Source organism: Pseudonaja textilis, chromosome Z, assembly GCF_049901715.1.
Source record: "Pseudonaja textilis isolate UNSWEBS1 chromosome Z, rPseTex1.2, whole genome shotgun sequence".
In the NCBI taxonomy this organism is placed as follows: Eukaryota; Metazoa; Chordata; class Lepidosauria; order Squamata; family Elapidae; genus Pseudonaja; species Pseudonaja textilis.
In genome coordinates, this window is record NC_142008.1 from 29113224 (window position 1) to 29133359 (window position 20136).

The 20136-nt window shown below is 35.7% G+C and overlaps 1 protein-coding gene across 15 annotated transcripts in view; it reads left to right on the plus strand.

Annotated features, from left to right (window-relative positions):
• The window catches only part of DYNC1I1 (dynein cytoplasmic 1 intermediate chain 1), a 274890-nt gene that overhangs the window by 214624 nt on the left and 40130 nt on the right, over nucleotides 1–20136 (plus strand). For 14 of the 15 annotated variants that reach the window (XM_087915831.1, XM_087915838.1, XM_087915834.1 and 11 more), the window contains 3 exons: nucleotides 1491–1604; nucleotides 4926–5059; nucleotides 6236–6380. In XM_087915831.1, coding sequence (XP_087771957.1) covers nucleotides 1491–1604; nucleotides 4926–5059; nucleotides 6236–6380 — 393 coding nt within the window. Of the gene's footprint in view, nucleotides 1–1490; nucleotides 1605–4925; nucleotides 5060–6235; nucleotides 6381–14089; nucleotides 14293–20136 lie in introns of those variants that run through there. The other variant, XM_087915837.1, reaches the window with a different exon arrangement.

Consider the following 20136-nt stretch of genomic DNA (forward strand, 5'->3'; position numbering starts at 1 on the left):
TGGAAAAATGAGGATGAGAAACAGATATTTTATGAGTAGAAAGATAGTTGCAAAGAATGTAGGAAAGAGTACAAAGAATGTTTGATTAAAAAAGACAGGGAACATTCAAATTGGTTTTGATAGAAATAAACATGTTATGAATGCAATAGAAGAAACATCATTAGAGTCAATGACCAGTGAAAATGGTCTTGTACATTGTTGCTGAGGAAAATAATGTTATTCTCCTGCTATCTGAAGATTTCTTTACCTGATTCTGTGGTTGGACGGATTTGGCATCTCTCCGTCATGAATCTCTATTCCTCCACTTCAGTAACAGAGATCTCAAAGATTAGCGTTAGTTAAGGTTTTGATACCCAGCTGTTCCTGTTAGTCCCTATTATACCTAGAAAATGATAAACTGGAACAGTTGCTTCAGATTAATTTCAATGAATATTAGAACATAAATAAATCCATGACTGAAAATGTTGTTGATATTCCTTTGCTGCTGAACTAGTTGAAGATATTTTACACAAGCCAGAGGTCTGTCCATCCATCTATCCCTCCTTCCTTCCTTCTCTCCCTCCCTCCCTTCCCCCTCCCTGCCTTTTCTCTTGGTATTTTTCTCCACATTGAAGCTTTTTGGCTTCTACTTTTTCAAATATCAACCATATGTTAACATATGTCCCAAAGGTTTTTTTTTTTTTTTTCAAGAGGCAACTGGACTTTCTGTTTTTTCTTTGAAGACTTTTCGCTTCTCATCCAAGAAGCTTCTTCAGTCTCTTGAAAAAAGGAAAGAAATGGGGGGGGGCATCTTTGGGACAACCATGACCTGGATAAGTGAGAATCTCTATAGACATACTAACATATACTTGTAAGTACAGGTAGTCCACGACTTACAACAGTTAATTTAGTGACAACAACCCTGAAAAAGGTGACTTATGATAATTTTTCACACTTAAGACTACTGTGGCATTCCCATGATCATGTGTTCAAAATTCAGATGCTTGGCAATTGACTCATATTTATAACTGTTGCAGTATCCAGGAATCATGTGGTCACTTTTTGTGACTTTTTGACAAGCAAAATCAATGGAGACTCCAGATTCACTTAATAATCATGTTACTAACTTAATAACTGAAGAAATTCACTGAACAACTGTGGCAAGACAGGTTGTAAAATGGAGCAAAACTCCTTTAATAAATGTCTCACTTAGCGACAGAAATTTTGGGCTCAATTGTTTTTGTAAGTCAACTACCTATAAGATCTATGCTTCTATGTAATGCTGTATTTTCACAGTAATAATAATTTTATTTAGATATGACAGCATAACAAGAGGGAGCAGAGAGAAAGGAAACTTTTGAATCTCTTACAGGATTATCATATTTTGGTAAAAGGAGAAGACTCGAGCCTGGAATGACCATCCAGTTTCCCTTGTAAATAACCTCTGAATAGTTAGTGAAATGTATAATCCGCACCTTCAGATATTTTTTTGGTATTTTGTGTGTTTTCAGCATCCAGTCTACTGTGTAACTGTTGTTGGAACACAGAACGCTCACAACCTCATTACCGTTTCTACAGATGGCAAAATGTGTTCTTGGAGTTTGGATATGCTTTCAACTCCGCAGGTGGGTTTGTTTTTATTTACAGAAGAAGAAAGTGATGGCTGATACCTATTAATGGAATGTAATTTGTAAAAGCTAAAGCCTCACATCCTATGCAGACTAAAACCCATGGATGTACTTTAAAGAGTGTAGCTTGCTTCCAGCAATTGCCTTCTCTGAGAGCCAAAACCCATTTCCTCTGCCTCAAATCATGTAATTAGAATAATGCGTTAATATGCAGGTCAGTTTCAAGTGAAAATGAAGTAATCTGTTCTAAAATACAGGTAACCATGCACCTTGTGTTATATCAAGCATATTCTATAATGCTGTTTACCCAGTGTATATTTCATTGTAATATAGCATATAGTGTAAATTTTTATTTGAATGTAGAAATAATCATAAAGAAATCACAACAAAAATTATACAAATACATTTTTCCTATTCTTAAATATTATTGTTAGAAAATCTTTCCCAATTTAAAAACCAACAAACATTAGCCAGTGTAAGGAATTTGGGAGTTGGAGCCCAACCCATCTGATGGGTATTAAATGGGATGGAAGGGAGGAAATTTATAGGGCCAGCATTTGTCAGTTTAGAAAACAACAATAGCAATGTTGTTTGCCATGTATTTTTTAAATATATTTTACAAAAAGTTATTTGGAAACTTATTAACAAATGTTCTGAAACAGAATCCACAAGTTTGTTTGATTTATATATAGCCAAGGCTGAGATTTATTCTTTATATTAAATAACTCATATAGGATAGCGAGAGAGAAATTCCTCCTCTTTTATAAAATAGTTTGTTATTTTAAGCAGGTTTATTCTCTCTACCCTTGATACCAGAAATGAACCAGCTAAACAGATTTGTTGAATTAGCGAAGAATAGTGAAATATAAGAAAGACAAAAGTAGATAGCACTTTGTTTATCTCCCATATCGAATTAGGTTCATGTAGAACAGGGGGTAGGCACTACAATAGTCCTCAACTTACAACAGTTCATTTAGTGACTATTCTAAGTTACAATGACACTGAAAAAAGTGACTTATGACCATTTTTCACACTTATGACTATTATAGCATCTCCAAGAACTTGTGATCAAAATGCTTGGCAACTCTTTCATATTTATGATGGTGGCAGTGTCCCAGGGTCATATGAACCTCTTTTGTGACCTTCTGACAAGCAAAGTCAGTGGGGAAGCCGGATTCAATTAACAACCATGCTACTAACTTAACAACCGCACTGATTCACTTAATAGCTGTGGCAAGAAAGGTCGTAAAATGGGGCAACGTTCACTTAACAAATGTTTCACTTAGCAACAGATATTTGGGGCACAATAGTGACTAATTTTGAGGATTACTTGTCTTTTTTTTTAAACTGCATTTAAAGGCATTGGTCAGTGAGCAGAACAACAATTGGTAGGATGGTGAAATGGGTAGATCTCTGTCATGCAAACAAGAGGGGTGAGAGAGAGTGGCATGTTTTCATGCTGGAGTAAAACCTTTTTGTTCTCTAGAACTATTAAGCTCATTTTAGGTCCCTGCTGCAATTTTATGTGTTTATATCTGTGTCTGTGTGTGTCTGTTCCACGTAAAAATCATAGAAAATATACTCAGTACAGTAGTGTACTTATTACAGTATTGAGATGGAACTTAAGAATTGCAAAATAGGTAAAAATGGAAATATATGCAGTGCTAGCTTTAGCAAAAAATCGGAAATAGGAAACTTCTGAATTGGCTATCTTTGCTTAGATAAGAAAAGAAGTTATAGAGTATACTAAAGTTAATAAGAGTACACTCCTAGACTGTAGGGATTGGAAGGGACTTGGGAAAGTCACCCACCCAGTGTAGACATCCATTAGAAGAACATTCCTGACACAATGTAATGATATTTGAGAATGGCCTTGGGAGGCAAGAGGAAGAGCAGCAGCGTAGACGTTGATCTGATAAATCTGAGACGGAAGGAGACCCTCCCTAGGTGGGGAGAGGAGAAGTTCTTTCAGACTTGTGCCATTCTGTTACTGTAAGCTAACAAATCAGTATGGCATTTCTTGGACTTGACTGGTCTGGACTATCTTAAAAGATTGACATATAAAAGAGATATTTTTCTGATGTCCAGCCAAAGTGTACGAGGAAATCTATTTCCTTATAATTGAAACCCACTGTCTCTTTTCTTTTGAAACTTCTCTGAACAATTGTGCCACATCTGTATATACAGTACAGCTCTGACTTTTTCCATTTCTGAGTTAGACTTGACCAGCACTTATAAATTGGACCCAGCAGTTATTTCAAATTATGGATTATAAGATTTTCAAATTCAGTTAAGTACTTAAGTTTTCTCCCTTGATCTCTATCTGATTTAATTTCTGTCCATGCCATTCCTGACTAAGTTATTCTCTAAGTTATTGCAACTAGACCTTATATAGCTGATCTGCATGTATAACTATAGTGCAATTGGTAGCCCCAACCATATCAAAATTCCTAATTTAACAGATGAAGAAGATTATAGAAGCCTATTTTACCATGTTTGAAAGAGTTACTACCTCTTGTAAATGGCCGGACGGTGAATGGATGGCCAGATTAGGCCATGCTTAATAGGAATGGCTCTAAGATTAGTTAGTTTAGTTAGTAAGATTAACCCTTACCTTCCAACTAGGGAAGTAATGGATCATTTCCATGTTAAAGAGGTAATCCTACACAGGTATAATGCAATTTCCTATACCTACAGGTAGAAGCTTAGGAACTACATATAGGATGAACATGAAGGGAATTGTGAATTGTGGGCAAGATTGGAAGACCTAGGAGAAATGATTGAAGCCAGATGAAAGGACAAAGAAAAAGTAGTAATGAAAGTAATTTTAGAACAGTTTCTATAGATATTTCCTACCAAAGTTAAATTTTGATGCAAGAACACCATAAATGGAGAATATAATATTAGTAACATAGATTTAAATGTTGTTTCAGAACTTTAAATAAGGCTGCAATTTACTTTGATAATCAGTGTCACCCTATGCAAGATTTTTATAGGTAGAAGGGAGAAAAACTATGATTTCCCCAGAACCATAGAGATTCCATTCTATTTTCCTCACCACTACACCTCAGTATAATCCATTGATCATCAATAAACAAAAGCAAAAACCAATGATCTGCAGATAATTTCTGGAAATAAAAGACTCAGCGTGTCCTTTCATCTAGGCTCCCCAGCAATACTTTAATAATATTAGATCCTCAGAAATCTGCAAGTAGATTATTTCGGGCTGGAGAAGTTTCGCTACTTTCCTCTCTTGTCCCAACGTTACCGTGCTCAAGAAACAACCAATTGAAAAGAAATGTTTTTAACTTATTTTAGGAGAGTATGGAGCTAGTATATAATAAATCCAAGGCAGTGGCAGTTACTGGAATGGCTTTCCCAACTGGAGATGTTAACAACTTTGTAGTTGGAAGTGAAGAGGGCACTGTCTACACAGCTTGTCGCCATGGAAGGTACTTTCTCCCACACACACACCTTTTTTTTTTTTTTTTTGGCTATATGATTGTGCTTATTGCATTACTGTAGTTTACAGTTGGTAAAATGGCTGAGATCATGCAGGAGATCTTCCAATGATTAATGCCTTCAGGCATTAATCTGGAGCAGTGACTTTATGTGGGTTCACAAATATGCATGACCTCTCCCTCATCTCTCTCTCTCTCTCTCTCCCTCCCTCCCTCTCTCTCTCGCTCTCTGCCTATCTGATCTCTTATTATTCTAATAAATAACTAATTTCACCAAATATATTCAACATGCCTTCCTCCTCCTATTTTCCCCACAACAATCCTGTGAGGCGGGTTGGGCTGAGAGAGAATAACTGGCTAAAATCACTTAGCCGGCTTTCATGCCTAAGGTAAAATTAGAACTCACAGTCTGCCAGTTTCTGGCTAGTGCTAAACCATTAAAATGAACAGGTTCTCAATTATTTGTCTTTAAAATACTACAAAACCATTCATTGTGTTGCTGTTTTTGTTCTTATGGCATACTGAAGTTCCTACTTATCTCCATAATTGCTGTTTGTGTAGGGAAGAGAAATGTGCCAGATGATCAGTGACTGCATATATATATATATATCAGTAAAACCTATATGCTGCTTTTTAGAATAAAGTCTCCAAAGATGACTAGCAAATATTAACTTAGTTTATAAGTGAAATGTGCTCATGAACCATTCCTTTTTTTAGAACTTTCTTAACTGCTTACAATAATTAGCAGGGTTTTTTAAATCACAAAAAGTCTGTGATTTGGGATATTCTGTATATTTTATTAGACTTATTTATAGAAATTTTAGCAGTACAATAAGCTGGTTGTTCTTCTACACTTGAATGATATATATGTACAGGTAATAGAGATACAGTACAAACCGTAGCCTATTTTATGACTTTTTCAGTCAGTCAAGATGAAAAAGCCACAGGATGCTATTCAAAAAAGGAAACCAGAGCTTGTATGCATGTATCTCAGGCACAACATATACTAAAATCATTTAAGACATTGTTAGTTTGTTATGACATCTTCTTAGTAAGAGCAGGTAACTTTAGTCTTGCTTGTTTTGAAAATGGAAAGCTTATATCATAGCATTTTCACTGAGGAAAAACCATGAAGGTTTCCTAAATGAATTCATTTTTTTTCTACAGTAAAGCGGGGATTGGAGAAGTTTTTGAAGGTCACCAGGGGCCAGTGACAGGAATCAACTGCCACATGGCAGTAGGTCCAATTGATTTCTCTCATCTATTTGTTACATCGTCATTTGATTGGACTGTCAAATTGTGGACCACAAAGGTAAGAAATGATATTTAGAAGGCTTACCTTAGTCTCTGTCATCTCTGCCAACTGTCAGGACTAAACAAAAATGAACGGTGTCAATCTTACAGAGTTATACCTGATATAATAGATAATGTTTCCCCAGGAATACCTTTGTAGATTAACTTTTTCAGAACTATTTTTCATTAAACTATATGGCTTCCTTGCCCCCTTTAGATATGTGAATGTATCTTTCTTACATTCACATATCTATATAGGTCCATAATGGTGAACTTATGGCACGTGTGCTAGAGGTGGAACACAGAGCCCTCTCTGGGCACATAAGGTGTCGCCCCAGCTCAGTTCTGTTGTGCATGTGTGCATGCTTCCCACCGGCCAGCTGATCTTTGTGTCTCTGCAATGCATGTGTGTGTGGGGGCAGGGCACATGCATCGGGGCGGGACACATGCATGGAAGTGGTGCACATGTGGCGGCCACATACATATGCATGGGAGACATATTGCATTTTGGGATGCATGCGCGCTTTAGGCACTTAGTGCCCAAAAGATTAGCCATCACTGATATAGCTGTTTTATTTATCCAACATTCTTCCAGTCTCTTTCTTTCTTTCTATTACTATTCCTCGAGAGCTCAAAATTGTTGGGTCAGAAGCAATAGTATGTTGATGCAGGCCAGAAGACAGTACCTTTTTCAGTTGCACTGAAACTTAGGAAAATGGAAAATGGCTTCCATTTTTTTATTTATATAAGTTTTATATTTATATAAGTTAACTATGATGTAGAAGTAAGCATGCAGAGTTGTGGAGAATGAGATGGGCTTCATCCAAATCCCTCCAACCGTATTATGAACTGGGAAGGAAACAGTTATTTTATCTGTTTATATAAGGATAGAGCTTGAGCTTGCCTATAGTATATAATATTTGATGTTAGCAAGCTATAAGAATTTGGTTAACTCATTATAATATCACTGGATCACTGTGGTATCAATATTGCCATTTTTCACAACCTGCAAATAAAAGCTGACAGATGTGGAGCTATATAAGGCCATTCATTGAAATCTGGATTACAAACAATAAACCTGAATTTAAATAACTTGGTATTTTTTACAGCATTTATGAAAGTATTTGTTAAACACTTAAACTTGTACAAGTTGATATCAAACTATTTCAAAACAGAATGAATTTTCTAAGTTGAGCTCAGACTTTAATATGACTTTTCTTTATATTCCAATTTCAGAAAGTTAAAAAAGGCCATAATAATTTATTTGTTTGAATGAATGAATACATGAAGTTAATATAAATTTTGCTAAATTCTTTTAGAATGTCAGATGTTAGATAATCAGATGGGTTGCATGTTCCTGAAATGAAGCACTGATTACTTCTTATTGGATAATGTCAGATGTTGGTTGCTGTACATCATATGTAGCAATACTAGTGCATCAATATTAATATTCTGAATATCAGATGAAGCTAGTCTGTAAATCATATAGAAGTCAAGTGCTGAATATAATTATCTAGCAAATGTTTCCCAAATCCTTCATGACAAACCAAAAATAGAACGAAATACCATCTATGTGATCTTTTTCTGAATATAAAAGTATTATAGAGTGGTTGAAAAAATAAGATTTTTTTTAGCAGCAGCTTTTCATGGCTTTTGACTTAAGTTGTACTAAGACCTATTAGGAGATAGCAAAATGTAAACTTCAAGCCTTTCCATACAATGAACATTTTCAATCACCCAACTCTAGTTTTACCCCAAATGACATCAAGAGAGACCCATTACATGAAGCTTTCTAACTAAAGCAAATCTCCAAGAACTAAAGCAATCTATCATGGGAAAGAACTCTTAGGTTCCTACAAAACATTAATCTTCTAACAGCAGTTCCTAGAAGCAATGATCTTTACGAACATAGGGAAGTGTTAATATATAATTGAGGAAAAGACACCTTATTCTGAAGTATATAATAACTTAAAATGTCCATTTTTGACATAGATTATTTAAATTTCCGGTTTTTGTTTTTGAGGATGAAGTTTTAGTCTATGAAGCCAATGTAATTTTGATCACTGAATCATGAGATCATAGCACACCCATGAAAGCTGAATTAAAATGCTCCCAAAATCAAGATATATCCTGGTATTAGCTAAGACTTCAGTGCATTAATGCTTTGAACATGTAAACTCTTTTCTAAAGGCCACCTGTTCATAATAGATACCAAGGATTATTAGCTAATGTTAATGTACAGCAATCCCTATGTTGTGTACCCTGTTATCATACAGGAGAATTATACTATTCCACATGAAGAAAAAAAAAGATTTGCATCTCTTAGACATTGTTTTGTCAGTGCATCTCTTTATTCTGCCATGCATCAAAAGGAATATGTCTGCTTTGGGGAACTGAACAAGTCCGTACAGGGTTTCAAAATGCAATTTTTAATTGCTTTTTTCACCCATTAATTCTACATCCAATACTACAGAAAATACACTGTATATTCAACATGTTTATCCTGCAATGTATATGAATTTTGTATACAATATAAATGTTGGAACACTGTTAGGAACATTTTGGGGACTACTGCATTAGCTAGACTACAGTGTTAAATATTGTTGTTATTATTCCCTGATGTTCAATTTTCACTTTAGCATAGGTACATATTTCTAAGCAACATCACTGTTCTGATACAATATGCTTAAGTTGTCTCATGTGTCTTCTCCTACTTCCTAGCAAGAATCTTTTAATTGACCTATGCAAAAATTAATTAAAAATATCATTTAAGTTTGGGATTTAGACATAGCAGAGATACTACATGGAAAAGAAGGTTTAAGTAGATGGATGAAATGGTAAAAGAAGAACTCAAAGACTAGGGGGAAAAAGAATGTAGAATGATATTACTGTAGGTGATTGAGGCTTCTATGGGTAGTTTTTAACAATAATCATTCATTTAATGACCATTCAAAATTAAAATGGCTCTGAAGAAATAACTGTGACCGCCTCTCAGACTTAAAACCATCACAGCATCCCTACGGTCATATATCAAAATTTGGCTGCTTGACAATTGGCACATATTTATAGTGGTTGCAGCTTCCCAGGGTCATGTGATCACTACTTATGATCATTCAACAAACAAAGTCAATGAGGTCAACCACATTTGTTTAATGACTATGAGATTCCTTTAATAACTGCAGTGATTCACTTAACAACCATGGGAAAGAAAGTCATAAATTTGGGGAGGACTTATTTAACAACTCCCTTAACAAATTGAAATTCTGGTCTCAATTCTGGTAGTCAGTTGAAGACTACTATATACTGCACAGTTTTTAAAATTATAAATAAATTGTATCAACTAGTTAGGGACTGAGTGATTAGAATTATAACAGCTATGGAAAAATAGCCCCCAATCATGAAGGAAAGTCTTCATCTGTAACGTTACTTTGAGAAGAAATTCCCATTGATGCCAATGAGGCTAGGTTAGGTTCTTCATGCTTCCTGCAACCTTTCCAATCCTTTGCTAAGGATTTCTTTGTGTTTCTCTGTGTTAAATAGAAAGAGACATTTAACATCATGTTAAATGATATGGCTTATTGGAAAATATATCATGGTCTTAACAATATTTTGTCATAGTTCAAATAATAATCCATTCCTCCAATTGACACAACTTTCCTGTTCTTTTTCTCTGTCTCTAAGTGGATGACATAATACAATATTGGCTAATCGTTTGCTTTTCATTACTTCTGGTCCTTATTGGGGAGATGAGGTTTTGGTAAAATCTAAGAAGAGAGAGATGTTTGGAGTCTTAAATGTGGTTTCTTCCATGTGGTCAGGTACAGTAGGACTGGCAGGAAGCTTTGTCTTTGATTTTTTTCTCTTTCTTCTTAAATTAATTTCCTCTAACACCCACTTGCACCATCTTGGTCAACTGGTATTCCCAAAGCAAGCACATGTTTGCTTTATATTCATGCATTCCTCCTAATCTGTTTTTTTCTCTTAATTTGTTTAAACAAAATAATTTAAACATATGCTTGTTTGACTCTTCTGTGATCTAAGTTTCACCTTAGTAGGATACAACATTTCTATACAATGCAAGGCAAACAGTCCTATATGATTATTCATAACTTTGCCTTGCCTGCAGCTACCCATCCCTTTCCTAGAATGGATTATTGTGCTCATAGGTAAAGCTGAAATGTCTCAGAACATCTGTGTGTCTGCGGAGATTCTCAGTCACCCAGATCACAGTTATCAGAGGTGCTTTTTCAAAAGGTAGCTGGACTGTTTTTTCCTTGAGAAAAAAAAACATTTAACTTTTTATCTAAGAAGCTTCATCGGTTCTGGCAGGATGGTGGGAGCGATAAAAGCTTTTATTCTCACAGGATGGGGGCTGGGGGAGTGTTGGAAGGATATTTCTTTGCAGCCATCTGGTTGTTAGCACTTTCCCTAAGAGGTCTTGAAGCCACTTGGGGGTTTATCTGTGCCCTCAGGATCACCTGTATCAGAATGCAAATGGAAGTGGAATCTTTCTTGGAATTGCTGAAAATACGGGCATTGTAGATAGGAGATAGGTGGTTTTTTAAAACCTCCCCCCTCTATTCAGAAAGGGCTGCTCAATATTAACATAAACGATCTCTTTTATCCCTCTTTCAGACCAGTGTTTCTTTCTATCCAGAATGTGGACTTTTCTGTCTTAAAAAGAATAGCCTTTGTTTTTCAAATGCTGATGGACTGCTAAATCTTGTCTGAGGGTTTGCTCTCCTATGTTGTGCCATGTGTTTGTGAAGTGGTTGTTTTGTTTCACCTGTTTGTTCTCAGAACAGCTGATATGCAAAAATGGCATCCTGAGAGCACTCATTCCTTTAAGCTCATTTTGCCAAATTATAATAACTTAAGGTAATTCTCATTAGGTTAGTTGATTTCTACATTCTGCCACAGAACAATATGAATTTTCAGTACACACATGAACACATACACCTATTGGAGAGCAGTAATATTTGGTTGTAATCTTTTCCTCTGATTGATTCCCACCTTGTTACTTTTATCAATAAGAGTCCCTATTAATATTAGCTCCCAAATGCAATTCGAAGTGCTGGTTGTCAGCTTTCAAAATCCTACATGGATTGGCACCAAGGCTACCTCTTCTTATTAGGACTGATTTGTTGGGTTCACTTATAACAGAAAAAACTGCTGATGGTCTTTCAGGCTGGTGAATTATAGAGGAGGAGGAAGCCTCCTGTTAGAAATTAGATAATCTTCATCTATTATAGCAGTGGCCCCCAACCTTTTTTGTGCCGCGGCCCGGTACCGGCATCACAAAATGATCTGCAGCCTGGTACTGGCATCAGCACGCATGACAAGGCAAGGCGAGCTGAGCGACCGGCCAGCCAGCCATCCCCCACTTCTCCCCGCCACCCTCAACTCCTCCTTTGTACCTTTGTCGATGGGCTTCGCTTCGGGACGGCTTCGGGACGGTCGCTCGGCTCGCCTTGCGTTGGGTGCTGAAAGAATCCTCGCACCTTAGTTTCATTCGAAGCCCACCCCCTTCGATGAAACTAAGGCACGAGGATTCCTTCAGGACCCAAACGCCGCTTTCCAACCGGAAAAGCTCACCCGGAAGCACTTTCTCATCAAACAAGATGGCGGCGCCCAGCAAACCGGCGGCCCGGTAGGAAATGTTCCACGGACCGGGACCGGTCCACGGCCTGGTGCTTGGGGACCCCTATATTATAGGGACCCGGTGGTTCAGTAGGTGGACGCTGAGTCTTAGATCATTAAAGGTCTATAACTTGGCAGTTTGAGACTTAAGTGCTGCAAGACGGAGTGACTCCCAACACTTGTCCCAGCTTCTCCCAACCTAACAGTTTGAAAGTATGTAAATGCAAGTAAATGAAAGGTGCCACATATAAGCATGCAAGAAAGTAACAGTGTTCCATGATTCACTGAACACTTTGTGCTGCATCATAATGTCATGCTGGCTGCATAATTGTGGAAACACATCTGGACAATGTTGGTTCTTTGGCTTAAGAAATGGAGATGACCACCACCTCCTAGTGATTCAGTGAGTCAGTGATTTACAACTAGAATGGTAAAATCTGTAATAACGCCAAAATAAGTAAATTGTGATTTTCTGGAAGTTTTATTCAATGGGTCATAATGGTAATTGTTCAGTTTGTCTCACTTAAAGATGTTTGATTTTTTTGCCTTATAAATTTATTTGTTTTAACACTATGCTGAATATCTTATTTAAAATGTTTAAATTACTGTACATTTCTGAGTGTCTGCAAGATGGATGTAGCAGTATCAATTAAACATATATACTGCTTTACAGTGCTTTACTCTAAGTGATTTAAAGAGTCATCATATTGCCCTCAACAACCTGGATCCTCAGTTTACCAGCCTTCAAAGTATGGAAAGCTAAGTCAAACTTGAGCTGATAAGATATATATTTGATAAACAAATTCTAAGGAAAACACATTTATTATTATCCTGATATTCAAAAATATAACTCTGAGAAGCTTAAGCTTCCTGAGTTAAAAAGTAAATTATATAATATACATCTTTCTAGAAATTTCAGCAATAAAAACTCTCTTGAAAGAGATGCAGTCCATGATAGGTTATCTTGGGCATTTTGACTTTCTGGTCTCTGTCTTCTATTTACTGACTAAGGAAAACTTTAGGAATCAGACTCTGCTGAATATTTTGCTAGGAAATTTTAAAATAAAATGAAAAAAAATGTTCTAATAAGCATTACAACCTCACAGGGAAAATATGCAGAAAAAACATGAATTCAAAATATACTTCTTTCTGCACTTTATAATGTACACAATATTTCCAGAACATTTGCACAATAACATTTATGGATGTACGAATGGAAATAGAACATTCATATATGCATAAATGAATGCACAAAAATATGATTTGCAAAAATTGTCAAAAATATGTACACTAAATGCAATATGCACAAAAGATAAAGGTGAATGTTTATTAGACTGTTAGTTTGATTTAAAATTCTCTGAATTGTGTGAAGATCAAATGCCCCCAAATAGGTAAGGATGGCATTTATTTGTACAAATCACTTTTCAATTTTTTTTAATGAGTCAGCAATTCAAAAGTGCTCACATGCATAGTATAGAATCCACTTATTAGCATGAGATATCTATATATTTCTATTTACTTGAGCCATGGTGGCGCAGTGGTTAGAGTGTAGTACTGCAGCTGCTTCTGATGTTTGCTGGCTGCCTGCAATTTGGCAGTTCAAATCTCACTGACTCAAGGTTGACTCAGCCTTCAATCCTTCCAAGGTTGGTAAAATGAGGACCCAGATTGTTGGGGACAATATGCTGATTCTGCAAACTGCTGAGAGAGAACTGTAAAGCACTGTAAAGCGGTATATAATTCTAAGTGCTATTGCTATTGCTACTTCAGTTAAATCTCCTATTTATCATTCACAAGTGGACAGTATGAATTATCTCTTTGCGCTCTCACAATGTCTAGGTCCCAAATGACTAATAGAGCAGTAGATAATAGGTATATAGGTATATAATAGGTATATAGGCTTACTCATTTTAAGAGAGAATAAATGTCCTACAGTGCCCTAATTGGTTGGTCTTATCTTTGGCCACTGCGCTCAAGGCTGCCTTTCTGTGGCAATATAAACATCTTCAAATGGACCCTGGAGAAAAAACGAACAAACTATATTTGGGAACGAAAAGAAGCTCCAACTAAATTTATTGTGTCCCACAGCCGAGTCATGCATGTATGCAGAGCATGTTAATCATTTCAGTGATCCATGTGTCCATCTATTTGGTAAGTAGCATATTGGGTTGTTTGATAATAGTTTGTCTGTTGTATAAACTCAGCGTTTTGAGTTTTGTTCAGAACTAAAGCAATGAATGAATTTTCTTCAGAGCTCAATTTTGCTGTCAAAAAGCCAAAGTGATTCAAAGGAGTGGGTGGAGCTGCTTGTTCAGGCAGGATTTTTTACTTTTTGCCCTTTACCTCTGGAGCCAGAGGTCTGGCTTCCATCCAGCTGTATGAAGAGAAGATTATGGTCTTTCTCTAGGTAATTTGAAGGAGCAAAACCAAAGCGAAGTCAGGTGGTCAAAAGTCAGCACTGAATTTTTCCACAATGTTTTTCTTGAATTTGCTTATCTATCCCACGCTAATCACTGCATTTTTTAAAAAAAGACTTCTTGAGCAGTCACATGTGCAAAATAAGTTTTCTTCACATAGGATAACCTATATATATGTTATTGGTAGAATAACAGCTGCAAACATGCAGAAAAATAAATGCTTAAAACAAGGAAAGATATTGCTTCAGCAAATGGCAACTTGAGTTACTATCCTGAAAATTCAGAGCAATGTGTAAAAGTAAAATAAAAGTAGGTATACTCAGTTCTGATAAGCTGCAGCTCTTTGCTGATAATAAATTTGTGGAAATGCTTTAATAGATAAGCTGGAAATTGAGCAAAAAAACCTAACTTTCAGCAGTAATTGTAAAACCATTTATTCACAGAGAATTCCTTCTGAAGTTAATTAGGTGATCTTGCAGAGTGGTGAGTAGAGTTGGATGTTTTCAGCTTCTATGCCTCCAGTGCTGGCATAATTTCTGTCTTCGAGGAACATCATATTTTGTCAGGCTGATCTGACACTTCATCATCAGTTGTATTCAGTTTTTAAAATGTACTTGCCATAGGGGTTGTTTTTCTTTATATATTTCTGCATTTTTCTTAGGTATTCTTTCTGAATTTGAATCCACATTGTACTTAGATTTGAAGAATCTGAGTCATGTTCCATCAAAGATGGATAAGACATAATAGAATGGGCTAATCTATCAAGACTACAACTGTTTAAAATCAGAGTTCATTTGACCGTTATACTGCAATTTTTCTCCAATACATTGATTTGTGCTTCTGTAAGATTGAGTTTCCTAAAGTAGCACGGTTGACCAGAAGGCCTAGCTCGCTGTATCACAAAAACGGTGGTCTAACTTGTATGGGCTTTATTAATTTAAGTAATTTGAAATGCTGACTGCTTATAAAATTTGCTGTTTCCTGATTGAAGAAGCTTTAAAAATCTCTTTCCAAAATCTCTAGGGGAAATAACTATTTTTACTACTTTTCTAAAGGGTTGGAAGATGGCAATTAGTCTGACCTCAGGAGGTCAACTATTTTACACAAGTTGTCTTGTGCTCAATACCTTTGATCCCCAATATTCTCTCCTAGCTAGAGTTCCTGAAAATAACAAGGTCCCTAGCTGTAAAGGGCTTTATAGGTAATAAACAGAATTAGTGCTGGGATCACTTGAAATGGGTGGGAAGCCTACTGGTGACCAGTGGAGCACCAGGAAAATGGGTGGTATTCTTCCAAGCCAGTTAGTGCCGATCAACAGGTACTCTATATTTTGCTCCATTTTCTGAATCCTCAGAGCATCCACGTGTAAAACAAATTATTATTGTCATATCTTCAACATCCAGGAAACAGTGGTGAACCAGCTGAATTTGGCCAAACATAGTGGATGCATTTAGGCAACTTCAGCTGGTTCACCACTGTTTCACATAACTGTTTTTTTTAAATACATCCATTTTATTTTACAATAATCCTAAAATATGAAGTAGGTTGAGAAAAAGCAATAGACTCAGACCAATCAATCTGAAGCCATATTTGCTAGTCCAATCTTAACATTTGTTCTATAGTCCACTGCTAATTTTACTTTTTTCAGACTATCAATCAAACCCTTTCAGTTATTTGAATAGTAATTGTAATTCTTTTTATGTTGCTATCATAATAACAATCAAACCCATGTAAACATTAGGAACTACCTCAACCTGAGCAAGACTTTATTTTTGAGATGCTACACTTTTGTTTTCTTCTTTTGCTTTTAATCACTGACAAAAAAGATTACGATAAATTATGTTATAATTAAAATTGGGTTACATTAATATCAAAAACATTTCATTGTTTGTTTTTTAGATTTATTAATAGAAAAATCAAAACAAAGTACACAGCACAGTAACAAAAATTAGAAATACCTTCCACATAATAGGTTAAGCTGTGCATGCAAACTTCATACCACTCTAAAAAAAACACTTGTGGATTCAGCCAATTTTCCTCCAAGAACAGTAATTTTAAGGTGGCTGAAGAAAGAAATTAAAAAATATATGCAGAACAATCAGTGACATTTATAAAAATTAATTTAAATTCAATTTACATTAGTATTTTTGTCACCTATACACACACACACACACACACACACAACGCACACACACACTATTTCATAAAAGCTGAGTCTATTATTAGAAGTGATTGTGTTAGTAAAATGACATTCTCAAGTACAGTACTAAAGACCAACAATGGTTCAAAACATAAGGTCTCAAATTCACTCACTCACTCACTCATTTTTTATAGTCACCAATCTCAAGCAAGTGGCTCTGGGTGGCAAATAATCATAAAACAATTAAAAACAAGAATTAAAACCAATTATAGTATAATGCAAATTAAATATATATGGTAACTGAGAAATAATTATTGTAGATATCAGTATTGTCAGGAAACAGGACTCTCATCTGTGGCCTTGTTTGTTTGTGATAAAAGTATTGTTTGCATTACTAAGAATTTATTGGGATTCATAGAGATTAGTAGGAATGATTGATGCTCGGAGTCTTTTCATGAATCTCATTTGGAAAAAAATTCTTTTTATTGATTACTTTTTATAAATTCAACTACGATGGGCTGATGTTAGAGGAAACCACAAAACTTAATCGTTATGTTATCTTGGACCCTTTTCTCTTGCCTTCCTTATATAATTTCCATATGCAAGTAATACAGATTTAGCATCATTAGGATGTAAATCAGGACATAAATCACTAAGCAAATCAACACAATAAAAGTCCGAACTTATCAAGGAAAATAGAAATAAGATCTGGAGGGTAGATTATCCCAAAGCAGTGTTTTTAGACCTAAATAAAATGACCGAAGGTGAATAATTGTTTAGTTACCTAAAATTCTTGTTCTGGATGAACGTTAACAACAAGAAAGTAGTGAGGAATTAGAATAAATACTGTAAGTGTCCATGCAAATGAAGTTTAAGACTAAAGTCCAATATACTAGACAGTAATAGATATTTCTTCCCAGTAAATATACACAGGATTTCACAGCATGTTAGATTAAACTTTGCCAGGTACAAAACAAAAGTGTCAAGTTGCACCAAGAGTTATTGGAAGTAAGTCATAATGGCTGTTCTAGTTTAAAAACAAAGCCCTCAGTTATTCGGCTTTCTCTTTTACTTTATCAGAATATATGAGTTCCTTGCAAGGCAGAGACAAGAAGTTGGTACTTCTTGCTATTACCACAGGTGGATATAATTTCAAATGATGTATTAAATAAAAAGCTAATCAACCTCATTTGTGCAGCACTATCTTAATTGTGAGATTTATCTTACATTTTTCAGAATTTTTCCCAAAGACAGTAAGTATTGCATTTGACAAAGGTGATACAAATGGGAAAAATAGTATTTCAAGCAAAGATTTTTGTTTTTAGGGTAATCAAGAAACTCCATAAACCTAAGAACTTTTGGGGAACATTTATGTACGCTATGTATGAACATTTATGTACGCTGTCCCTAAGGTGCTTTTTCAAGAGACAGCTGGACTTTTGGTTTTTCTTTGAAGACATTGGTAAAAGGCCACACTTTTGAAGACAGTAAAGTCCACATTTTGGACAGAGAGAACTGCTGATTTGAAAGAGGGATCAAAGAGGCCATCTATGTCAAAATAGAACAGTCCTCTCTCAACAGAGCAGGAGAGATACAACATCATCCATCTCCAGTCGACAACATCGTCCTTTCAACAGTTTCAAGAAGGCTCCACATCCATTTGCACTACTCAGGTGACTGTGAGGACACAGATAAACCTCCAGGTGGCCTTAACAACTTGCTAAAAGAATGCAAGGACAATAAATCCTTCCATTCCCCACCATCCAGTCAGAGGTGAAGAAGTTTCTTGGATGAGAAGTGAAAAGTCTTCAAAGAAAAAACAGAAAGTCCAATTGCTTCTTGAAAAAGCACCTTTAGAATAACCATGACCTGAATGATATAGAATCTCCAAATGAATGCAAAGTGAAAACAATATGGCTCTCTGATAAGTACAGTAAAGGAACTTTGCAAGCTGGAAATAAAATTCATAAATATGCTTCAATTATTCTTTCTGTGAAATGACTTGTCTCATGAAACAAGCAAATCTGATAGATTTCATTGTAGCTTTTAAGCAGTTAAATGCTAGTTAAAACCTGTGAACATGTCCACATGATTTCCTTTAAGTAGTGAAGTTCTTAACGAATGGCGCCTCATGGATTAAGGAAGATCATCCATGCAGATATACCAGGGAGGCAGCTGAAAGTTTGCCCCTAGATGCAAGTTTTTATCTTCATCTTTCTGTGTACATACTATTCTTTGAGGTAGGCCATCAAAATAAGGGGTTTATCAAAAATTGCTAGAAAACCTTATAGGATGAGCATGCTACCTCTGGCATTTACATTGCTGCTCTCCTATTGGGGAAAGGCCTAAACCGGGCCTGTTTTGTAACTTGTATCTTCATATGCAGTACTTAAGAAGCTGATCATATTAACCTCATTCTAAAGCCATCAGAATTATGTCAAATCCTGTTACTTCACATGAAAAGTTATTATTCATCTATGATTGTTTGAATAAAAGAAGCAGGATTTAACAGAAGACTTAAGTGAGTGGATAGATTATAGATGTTTATAATGCAATGTGTTCTCCCGTAAAATACATAATCTAAACATTGGGAGAAAACACTGAGCAATATTTTAAAATTCTTCATGGGCTCAGTTTCTATCTAGATTTAAAACATCTCCATTTAACAATTCTAAGAATCAACTGATAAGTTGCTGCCTTTGGGAAGAAAATTGAAAATCAGAAAGGCAAGCAAAATGAACATTCATTGACAAATACAAACAAGTCATATTTTCCTTCTATTTTATTTCATGATGGCAAAGAATGATAGGTACCATGTAGTCTGTTTCTTTTTTCTTAACAGTTCTTTTGTTTTATGGTCTTTAATGCTCTTTCTCAGATAGGAAAAAGAGCAATGGAAAAATTATGGGAAAAGACAAATAAGGAGGGAAAAATCTTTTTAAAAGCCATGTATGAACCAAGGCATTTGCACAGTAAAAGTTTCATGTAGAAAAATAGAATAGAATAGAATACTTTTATTGGCCAAGTGTGATTGGACAAACAAGGAATTTGTCTTTGTGAAATACTCTCAGTATATATAAAGAAAATATATATCCGTTAAGAATCAAGAATCATAACATACAACACTTAATGACAGTCATAGGGTACAATCAACAATCAAATCATACTAGGAAACAGTCAAGTGGGAGGGGATGGGTGATAAGGAATGGTGAGAAGATTAACAGTAATAGTAGTGTACACTTTGTAAATAGTTGAACAATGTTGAGGGAATTATTTGTTTAGCAGAGTGATGGCTTTTGGGGAAAAATGTTCTTGTGTCTAGTTGTTCTGGTGTGCAGTGCTCTGTAGCTTCATTTTGAGGGAAGGAGTTGAAACAGTTTATGTCTGGGATATGAGGGGTCTGAAAATATTTTCACAGCCCTCCTGCGGTATACAGGTCCTCAATTGAAGGCAGGTTGGTAGTAATTGTTTTTTCTGCAGTCCTAATTATCCTCTGAAGTCTGTGTCTGTCCTGTTGGGTTGCAGAACCAAACCAGACAGTTATAGAGGTGCAGATGATAGACTCAATAATTCCTCTG